This window comes from Artibeus jamaicensis, unplaced genomic scaffold (assembly GCF_021234435.1).
Source record: "Artibeus jamaicensis isolate MK-2021 breed Jamaican fruit bat unplaced genomic scaffold, CSHL_Jam_final contig_1686, whole genome shotgun sequence".
NCBI lineage: Eukaryota > Metazoa > Chordata > Mammalia > Chiroptera > Phyllostomidae > Artibeus > Artibeus jamaicensis.
Window position 1 is genome coordinate 374,971 of NW_026521327.1, and position 11,061 is coordinate 386,031.

General features: G+C 41.0%; 1 protein-coding gene across 1 annotated transcript; it reads right to left on the reverse strand.

Annotated features, from left to right (window-relative positions):
- Positions 1-1,218: 1,218 nt before the first annotated feature.
- UBE2A (ubiquitin conjugating enzyme E2 A) lies at positions 1,219-9,654 on the reverse strand. The gene is made up of 6 exons (XM_037164100.2): positions 9,419-9,654; positions 9,203-9,283; positions 8,763-8,788; positions 3,083-3,172; positions 1,723-1,811; positions 1,219-1,461 (listed from the first exon to the last, which is right to left on the reverse strand). Exons 1-6 carry the CDS (start codon positions 9,460-9,462, stop codon positions 1,333-1,335), a joined length of 459 nt encoding a protein of 152 aa, XP_037019995.1. The 5' UTR covers positions 9,463-9,654; the 3' UTR covers positions 1,219-1,332.
- Positions 9,655-11,061: the final 1,407 nt, after the last annotated feature.

The window sequence follows — 11,061 nt, forward strand, 5'->3', positions numbered from 1 at the left end:
CTTGACTACAAGATTTTAAGATTATTTTTATTTACAAGTTTTGAAAAATGTACAGTTTTTACATGGGTTACTTGTGCAAAGTTAGAGTGAGCAGAGTGATAAAATGCACAAAAGGTGACAATGGAACATTTAGACAAAACATATACAAGCCTTGTCCCACACTGCTACTTAAAGATACTATCTATTTAAAAGTATAAATATCCAAAGAGAGGTTGCAAACATTGATCTTAAGGTTCTTATAACACTGAGAGGGGGAAAAAGAAACTAAAGCATGCAGCATTAACCCCAGATTTGAGTGGAAAATAGTTTGCCACAGATATGCCCCATTCATTGGGTTAATTAAAACTCTGAAAAATGAGGGGGGGATTATAAATTTGTTCATCTAAGGTAGCACTGCTCCTTTGAAAAGATTAAAGGATCACCAACCCTCCCTACCTTAAAAGCTAATGATTATTTCCATCCCTCTGTTCCCACACCTCTTTAAAAAGCAGAAACCCAGATTTCCAGAATAGTCATCCCTAGGTATCCATCACTACAGACACATCAATCAGAGGCTTAACTATCTAGCACACACACCAGCAACAATATAACATTTTTGCATCCGAATATTTTCGATTTGTGGTTGGTTGAATCTGTGGATGTGGAACCTGCAAATACAGAAGGCTGACTGTGGTCTGAAACTCGGCATGGGTGTGCCCAGTATCTTGCAAGGAGAGGATGTGTCAGTTACTACCATTGCTGTACTCCTTTTGCTGAGCCCTTTAACATTCTCCTTCCTACCAGTAAAAAACCATCTGGTCATTTATATTGGTCAGATTTTAGAAACAGCATTTTTAACTTTCTCTTTCAAAATGGATGTTTATATGGATTTCTTTCCCTGTTTTCCGTAGGTTATATTCCATTCACTCCTAAATGCAACACAAGTGTTTCCACTAGAATGAAACACTTCAGCAATCGTTTTGTTAAAAATAACATCCTGGTCATCAAGCTACGCAGAGGCACCATTTGTATAGCAATTAATTTAAGCTTAGAGTAAAGTACGGGAACAAAATACTGCCCTAAAGCTGGAGATGAGATACAACAGAAAAGGAATTAAGCATTAGTCATTTTTGCACGTAACCCAGGTACAGTACATTTGATCTCATAGAGGGTGTTTTCTGATGTTCAAGGAGAAGATGGGGTAGGAAAAGTTTGGCGAGGGAAGATGGAAACAGCACGATAACTATTTTGCTTTTAATGAAGTAAATGTAATGACACTGAGGAATAAGAAGGTGACAAACACATCGGTGTATATTTTTCTTATGCCCAGCCTCTTCTTTTGTTGCACTCGAGTCAACAATCACGCCAGCTCTGTTCTACTATTGCAGAAACGCGTTTTTCATATTCCCGCTTGTTCTCCTGGTACAGCTGAGCAGCCTGGCTGTTTGCTGGGCTATTGGGGTTGGGCTCATCCAATAGAGACTATAAAGACAATTTGTAAAAGGTCAGTTCTTTGACACAAAATATATATATATTTTAAGACACTCAATTGAATTGTCCTACGTAACAGCTAACATACTAATCTAAAATTAATTTCCTACTAGCTAGGCAAATACATATATTTTCTGGAGGCTTAGGTCTTAATGACCTACCCTTTCCCCTAAGTTACAACTTTCAAAAGCAATTCAACCGCTAATATAAACATATAAAATGCCATAGTTAGTGACATGAAGGAAAATTTACCTGTATGGATGTTAAAATGGAAGACACATCGTAAGTTGGACTCCAGCGGTTCTGAAGTATGTCCAGACATATACTACCATCTGCATAGACTAAGAGGAGAGAAGTATGTACGTTAACCATAATGAAACTGCAAAACTCAATGGCATAGTCAAGACAAATATAGTCAAGAATACTTTGCCTTTGAGGTTTAACAACATTTCCTGATCTGCTTTCTCAGTTACCTCCCTAGAAAGAGTTATAAGCATCACTAGTGAAATAATCAGGATGATAGAATATCAAATGTAATCAGTAGAAAACTAAGATATTTAGTGTTCGTTCTTCCAAAGAGTGCTCCATTGTCCAGGAAATCATAACACTTTGTAACAGGGTCCCTAGCCCTCCACAGACTTTTGAGAAATTCATTCCATCAAATTTGTAAACTGTATCTGCTGTACGAACTAACAAAAGATAGCTCAGATTTCACAAGGTGTCATGTCGGCATGAAGATACTATCTGACACCCTGGAAAATACTTTATTAACCTGAATAAAAGACAAGCTGTTCTAGCCCTGGCTAGTATTGCTCAGTGGATTGAGCACGGGCCTGTGAAGCAAATGGTCGCCGGTTCGATTCCCAGCCAGAGCATATGCCTGGGTTGCAGGCCAGATCCCCAGTAGGGGACACATGAGAGGCAACCACACATTGATGTTTCTCTCCTACTCTTTCCTCTTCCCTTCCCCTCTCTCTAAAAATAAATAAAATCTTTTTTTAAAAGACAAGCTGTTCTAGGCTTACTACTAGGAAAAAAAAAAGAAAATGTTAAGTTAGAATCACTGGTGGTGCTTTTTCAATATACTATTATTTAGCTGGCCCTCAACCACTGAGTCTGACATTCAGTAGGTCTAGAGTGGGGCTAGAGCATCTGTGTTTCTAAAATGTTCCATGGCAATTCTGATCTGCATCCAAGAAAAAGCAAAGTAGCTTCCCTGCTCTAGTTCTAGGACTGTAGCTTAGACAGCAATAGAGTACCATGACCAAGTTCAGTTTTCAGCAAACAGCAGGATGCCTAAACACTCAGGTACCACAGACAAATCCATAGGAAGTGTGGAATACCTCCCTAATAAACAGTGTAGTAGTTTTAAATGCTGTATTAAAAGTGATACTTGTGCCCTGGCTGGTGTGGCTCAGTGGATTGAGTACCGGCCTGTGAACCAAAGGGTTACTGGTTAGATTCCCAGTCAGGGCACATGCCTGGGTTGGGGGCCAGGTCCCCAGTGGGGGCCACATGGGAGGCAACCACACATTGATGTTTCTCTCCCTCTTTCCCTTCCCCTCTCTCTAAAAGTAAATAAATGAAATCTTTAAAAAAGGGTGATACTTGCCATTCGGATGAAACATCTTAGAGACAAATCTAACCGTAGGTGGTTTATTTGGATATTCCTCAGTGAATTCTATTATAAGCTTAAATGTTCCTGTAGTTAGAAAAGACAGGTTTAAGAAAACATAGTTATCAGTGTGTTCAGTAGTACTTTATTCTTAATGCCATGTGATCTTTTCTCAAATGTTAAAGGAAATAATGCAAAGATACAGGGAGACTGAGTGAGAGATATAATTGCTCCAAAACTGGACAGATATTGTAAGAACCACCACCCAAAAATGATCTTTATTTGGACATTATTCTCCCCCAGTTGTAAATACAGCCATCTTAAACTCAAAATTACTACCTATAGGATGGCTTTTAACCTCTGTAGATTTTGAAGACATCCTTAAAATGACAAACCAGAGCCAAAATTTGGCCTTCCTTTAGAAAACTGGAACACCTTAAAGGCCTATCTGAATCAACTGCCATCTTAAACTCTCCAGAGATTTTTTTAATGGACTAGAGAGAATGGGATTACAAAGGTTCAAAAATCAATGCTAGAAACACAAATCAGTAATCAAATTATTATTTTTTTAAATAGAAGAGAATAGGTATAAAAGTGTTCACTGTTTCCTTTTTATGTAATGGCAACTCTGTAATGAAAATGTAATTGAATGCAAGCCAGAAAAAACGTCATAGTCTCTTTCAAAACCCTTAACTATGACTCACAATGTACTTCACTATAAAATCAACTCAATTATTCACACTAATGGAGGGAATTAATGGCAGAAATCATTTAAAAATCACATTAGATTACATTCATGTCACCAGAAAAAATTATCTTTCTAATGAGGTTTAGGCTACTATTAAAATAAATTTATTTTTCTTGAATATGTAGCAGGAAGCCCTACAGCATACTAGGTTAGATAGACTTAGAAGGACAAGCTAGATCTCATTCAGGAATTGTAGGATGGTGTTAGTTGGGGAGATGATTTCCTTCAAAATGTTATTTTAAATTTGGCTTAATAAATTCAAGAAAAACAGTTGGGCAACTATTTTTTCCTGACTGAAAGCTCTTCAAATAAACTTACAAAATCAGTTACTATCTGGTATAAGGTGACACATGTTCTGTATTTCTCTGGTACATTTAATAAATCACTTATTCTAATACAACTGATCAGACTTCAGAGAAGAGTACAATTTGTTACTGACGCCTTCAGAATAGGCAATTTATTTCCTCCTTGCTTCCATTTATAGGTCTGTTACCTCTTAAATAAGAAAAGAGAAGACTACAATCACTTTACTGCTACCATTACATAGAACAAGACCCAAAAGTTTGTTTCCTACCAGCAAGCTGATAGGAAACAACTTGCTAACAAAGTTGCTATTGGTATGTAAATGACACAAAGTTTGAGGCTACTTTAAAATGCAACATTTAGAGACATAGTCTCTAACCTTAACCCTAACCCAAATGATCGTTATTTCCTTAGGACACAAAGTAAAATATTTTGGAATAGACAAACATGCTCTAGTCCGGGGGTGTCAGGCTCATTTTCACCGGGGGCCACATCATCCTCGAGGTTGCTTTCAAGGGGCTGAATTGTAATTTCAACTTCTTAACAGTTAAGGACGCGTTACATTTACTCAGTCCTAAAATGACATTTGGTTCTTTGAAGGCAACTGCGAGGCTGATGTGGCCTCGGGTGAAAATGAGTCTGACACCCCTGCTATAGTCCATCAGAACATACCTCACCTTTACCACGACTTGGTCATAAATCTTCCCCTTTTGAGGAAGAAAGCATATTCTTCCTTTTTAATATTATTGATGTTATTATGCAAGAAAAAGTGGGAATCAGTGCTGGAGTTCAGAACCTTGAGCTTCCTTATGTATCTCAAGTGCACACACACTTGGCTCCATTCTGAAATCTCATTAAATTAAATTATAGGTAAGAGATTTATCATCTAGGAATTGCTCTAAAACTGGGCAGATTTCATAGTGCTTGGAGCTCTCAGGAACTCTGAATTAAAACCAGCATTAAATATCGTACCTAAAGGCAGTAAAACAGCACATGAGGCAGACATAAGTGAAACTTTGAAGGCACACAGACCTGGGCTCAAATCCTTGCTGTGTTACTTACTGGTTGTGAAACCTTGGGGAAGCCACTCAACTTGACTAAACCTTAAGTTCCTCATCTGTAAAATGGGGTTAATAATAGTACCTACCACATGACATTGTTGTAAAGTTTAAATAAGGAAATGTGTACAGTGACACAAAACAAATGCTCTATAAATGTTCATAATTCTGAAGTTTTACATCTCTAGACCCAGCTGAAGGATGCAAAATCTCAAACCAAATTTCACTTTAATAAAAAATATACAATAAATGTATTCAAGTATTAAATAGGACTTTATTTCTGACCTACATCAAACACAGTTAAATGCAGTTTAGTATCTATGTTGATGGCTCTCAAAACTTTTAAGTTGAGCTTTCTGCCTAATACTTGCTCAGAAGTTCAGCAAGGTGCTTACCTAGCTACCAAAGAGTCAACTCTTTTAAACCAGCTTGTTTAATATCTTGAGAAGTGAAACAACTCACTATGGCTACTCAAATATAAATTAGGACTTACTCAAGTCTTACTCAAATTACATTTTTACAAGCTAGTAGTTCTTATTTCTAGCCACATTAAATAATGAGAACCTCTTTAGTATAACCCTCAATGCAATTTTTGAGATCCAAAATAAATGTTATATTTAAAACCCTAGAATTAATATTATGCAATGGAGACTAGAGCTTATCCTCTGAATATTTAGAAAGCTAGGTTTTAAAATAACCGAAAACCGCCCTAGCTGGTGTGGCTCAGTGGACTGAGTGCTGGCCTGTGAACCAAAGGGTCGCCAGTTCAGTTCCCAGTCAGGGCATTTGCCTGGGTTGCAAGCCAGGTCCCCAGTATGGGACGCACGAGAGGCAAGCACACATTGATGTTTCTCTCCCTCCCTTCCCCTCTGTCTAAAAATAAAAAAAATATATCAAAAATAAAATGTAAGCCTTACCATAGTAAACAGTCTGTACTGATTTTGTTCAAGTGCCTGAGGAGGCCAAAATATTGTAAGGAACCAGGAAAGTTATATAAATGTGTTAAATGGCTGGTGTATGGCAATAGGAAGTGATATGGTTAAACTAAAGAGTGTGTCTTCTGCTAAAGACATTCACAAATTGAAACTTTTGAAAAGACTGGGTTGGCCAAAGAAAACACCTCTGTAGGCATTTTCTGCCATTTGGCCATCACATTGTGATGCCTGAGAAGAAGGCAAAGTACAGAACTTAAAAACATTGTTTTTTGATAACTAAAAATTCTGATTTTGAAGATAGGGCCCAAATATTTTATCACAGGCTTTATTTACTTTAAAAATACCCTTAAATGGATTTTTAAGAGATTTATTTAAGAAAAGAATCTTACACCCAAATTCTTAAGAATACATCTATTATAAAAAGCAAATACTAGTATCTTACTAAGTCTATTAATAATTTTTAGGTGATGATGTGATGGAGAATGCTTTGTTCCATAGCCTTTGCATTCAGCACACAAAGCCAAACACTTTGATCAGGAAGCGTTGCCCCTCCCCGCCCCCGCCCTTTGTTTGGTAGTGTGAGCTCTTGGAAACATTTTCCTCTTACCTCCAGTGCGTGAAGTTAAATCAGAGTTGCTTTTGGTACGATTTCACCTCTTTAACTAGGGCCTGGGTATTCCAGACACTTCCACAACAAACGGTTCACAAGGAAGCAGCAAAAATAGTTTTGAGACTGCTAGTTTATATAATACATTGGAAACAGCAAAATCAATTATGCCACTTGTCCCAAATCAGTCTTTTCCAAGTAAACCCCCTAACCAGAAATGAAGGGTATTAACAAATGATCAAAATGTCTTTGTATCCACAGTTGGTGTTCTAGACACCTGAGGGGAGCATTCTTGGATAGCAGACTGCTCAACAGAATGGATCAGAAAAAGAGTACTGTCATTTAGTCTGAGTAATTCCTTTCAGTAATGCCAGGGTGGAGATACACATTATCAAAAATAGAGGCAGTAATGTCAAGAGGGGAAGTCCAGGTATATAATGGATCCCATGAGTACCTGTTCAATTCATACCACTTAGAACAAGAGAAGCACCCTTGAAATATTAAAGTAGCCAACCCCTAGCAAAGTGATGTACTTTTAGTAAAGCTGTGCCCAGCATAAAGAGGTCTAAAAGGGGGGGGGGAGAAGCCAATGAAAACAAAGCCTGCTGAAACTAAAGCAAATACGCAGTTAATCTGCACATAGAGCTTAGGCAGGAAGAACCAGCACCGATGCCATGGAACAGAAGTCTGGCTATGGATCAGTTCAAATGATATGCTGCAGCAAAGTAGTGTGCCTTTCGGATCCCTCCCTCCTGCTGTCATTTCTTTTCATCGCAGCACTGGAGAGCAGTAATATTTACCCAGGGAGTGAAGATAGACATGAAGCTAAAAGTATTCAAGTGACTGTCTGCAGGCTTTTAGAGAAATCTGGGTATTTGAGACAAATTACAGAATTGGTTGTTCTTGACCTACCTCACAACATCTTGTGGACTGGCAGCAACAAAAAGCAATCCAACTTGATAACATAAGTATGTACTTAGAAGCTCGTAAAAATGTTTTTTTTCCCATCTTCAAACTGAGTTTTGTGTGCATGTGTGTGTGTGTGTGTATCTCAAATGCTACATGACCGAAGGAAGATAAGTCACTGAGAAAAGAATAACAGAAAGATCCTTTTCTTTTTATAAGATGTGTCAAATATTAAAGATGTCAAACAGAAGTTCAAATGCTTTTAATCATCTTTTAAATGAATTAAATTTTCAAAAATCGACCACACACACAATAGAGTGCACATAAAGCTATATCAATGTCAATTTCCTAGTTGTGATATTGTAATAGAGTCATTGATGATGTTGCCAGAGGAGGAGGTGGGTGATGGATATACAGTCTCTCTGTATTATTTATTACAACTGCCCATGAATCTATAATTACCTCAAAATAGAAAGTTGTAAAAAATCTTTTAAAAGCGAGTAACATGTGTTTTTCAAGTCAAATCTAACTCTCTGAAAACGCATTAAAAAATAAGAAACCATATTATACTCAAACTGGCCACTAAGAAACCATTTTAGAGCATTAAAGCTGACAGGCATTTATTGCCAGATTGTAGAAACCAGATAGTTGTTTGCAAGGGATGCTTGCATCTATTCAACATCCAACAAACATATAAACACCTGCTGTACACGATCCCTGCCCTTGTGGTAGAATGGTAACCAGATGGTCTCTGGGGGCTCTCAGGCTATCAGCAAGTGGTTGGGTGGAATAGTACTAACTCAATATCTTGAAGGGGGTTGAATTTTGCAGATCACAGCCCAGACCTGGAAAGTCCTCAATATCAGTGCATTATGATGCTCCTTTAAAAAAGTGATTGCCTTACCCAGATTTTTTTTAAGAAGCAAGAAAAAAGGTGCACTTCTAATCAAGCAGACAATAGCCAGAACAACCTGCCACATATTGGATTCCGCTCAAGCCTTTAGTAGGCAGAGGCTAGGGAGAAGCAGGTTCCTAAGTAGGAGGCACTTCCAGGATGCCTAGGAACCCTTTCCCCAGATGATCGGGCTCCTGAAAGGTGTGTCTAAAGAAACTCTCTTACCATCCTCAAACGGGGTCCCTTCAGGCCTGCAACACAGAGAAAAACAAGTCAGTGCTCGCTTAAGGGGTTCCCGTCTCCCTGGTTCATTTTAGGAGATGGCTATTTTGGGCTCTGCCAACTCCACCTCCGCTAAAACACCGGTTCCTGGGTCGGAAAGCCACTACAAATGGACGTGTTAGGCTCAGACACCGAGTGCAGGCCGCCGCGCCTAACCACCGCCACCACCACTCCCCGCCCCGCCCCCCTGAGAACCCCAAACGGTTCCCCTGGCAGCGGGAACTGAGCTAATCGAGGCAGAGGCTCCGGGGAGGCACCTAGGCCCGGCCAGACCCCAACACTGTCCCTTGCCCATTCTGCCTTCCACAGGGGCCGGTCCCAGAGAGCAGGCAGAGCCACCTCACATCCCCCATCCGTCGCCAACGGCCGGAACGCAGACTCACCCAAAAATGACCGCGTTCCAAACCATTATGTTGTTTTCGGACGGAGCCCCACTGACTCCGGCTGGAGGATCCTCCTGTAACCTTTAGGGAAACAGACAGGGGCCCTACGATCCCGCAGCTGTGTCGGTCCGGGCCGCCCTCAGCCCCCTGCCCGCCTCGGGACCCGCCCTGCGTCCCGTTGCCAGCCCCCCGGCCGCCGCGTTCCTTGTCGGTTACCTCTTGAAGTCCCGCATGAGGCGCCGCCGAGCCGGGGTAGACATATCTCGAGCGGGGTCAGGGCTGGGGCATACACCGAGATCTCGGGTCCCAGTCGAGGGTAAGGGGACTGAGGAGGCTGAGGAAGCCGAAGAAGACGAAGAAGAAGCGCCCAGAGGTACTGCACTGCCCCTCCGAAGTCGAGGGTCGGTCTGGCGCCGGCTAAGCACCACCCCGGAGTAGACAGGGGCTGAACCAACCTGGAAGGAAGGGGGGGGGGAATGGAACGCCGGACAGGCCGTACCAAGACGGGCGGGGGGAGGGGAAGCAAAGTTGCTTAGGTAAGAAAACGCTCACCGGGGCAGCGAGAGGGCTGAGAGGCGGTCTGAGGAGCGAACGAAAACCTGCAGCTCTCGAGGATTGGGTGGGGGAATGAGCCACATCCCCACCTGCGAAATCTAGAAGGGACCCTGGTAAGCTTTTTTTCGTGTGTGTGTGTGTGTGTGTGTGTGTGTGTGTGTGTGTGTTTTAAAACCAGCTCAATTACCCTGGCCGACTAGCTTCATTAATCAGCGAGGTGTCCCGGTATCCCAAGGTTGGGGGTTTGATCCCAAGTCAGGGCGCATACAGAAAGCAACCAATGGATGCTTCAGTAGGCGGAATAATAAATCAGTGTTTTTCTCTCTCCTTTCCCCTCTCTAAAATCAATAAGTTAAAAAATGTTAAGATTTTTAAAATATTTTATTTGTATAGTTTCTATGCTTAGTCTATATCAAAGGGGTCAAACTCATTTTCACCGGGGGCCACATCAGCTTCGCGATTGCCTTCAAAGGGCCAAATGTAATTTTAGGACTGTCTAAATGTAACTACTTAACTAGGGGCAAGGGCAAGTGGCCCTTTGAAGGCAACTGCGAGGCTGATGTGGCTCCTGGTGAAAATGAGTTTGACACCTCTACTCTAGATGATAAAATTTTTGCATTTTAGATAATATGATCTTTTTTACTGTTTAGCGATTTTTAAATGTTTTGTTTATTTATTTACTTATAGAGAGAGGGAAAAACAGAGGGAGAGCAACATCAGTCTCTGGTTGCCTCTTCTGCTCTCCACACTGGACACCTGGCCTGCAACCCAGGCATGTGCCCTGACTGGGAATCCAACCAGCCACCCTTTGTTTTGCAGGCGGGCACTCAATCCAATGAGCCACACCAGCCAGGGCTAAAATTATGTTTTTAAAAAAATTTTTTTAAACCCCAGTCACTTAAAGTGCTCCGTGTGGTTGGAGGGTCGAGACGGGTGGACATCCCAAACTAGAGGAGGGAGTGGGCGGAGGCAAATTCGAAGCTTCTCAAAAACCTGGAATTGGGGCGGTTCATGCACACTAACCCCAGAACACGGAGACTGGAGAACGCTGTGTGCGACCAGTCAAAATCATTGAAAATCCACAGTAAATCAGCCTTGACTATGAAAGGGGACTGTGGGTCGCTTTTCCGTGGAATGAATATGAGGGATTCGGTTTCCAACATTTAGGCCAATGACACCCTAAAGCACAAAATGTGGTGTGTGTCCTGGAGAAGGGAATGGCAGTTAAGGCAAAAATGAAGTTTTAGTTCTGCGCACTCACAATTTGGTTCTGGAACCACATTTTCCCCTTGACAGTTCAACAA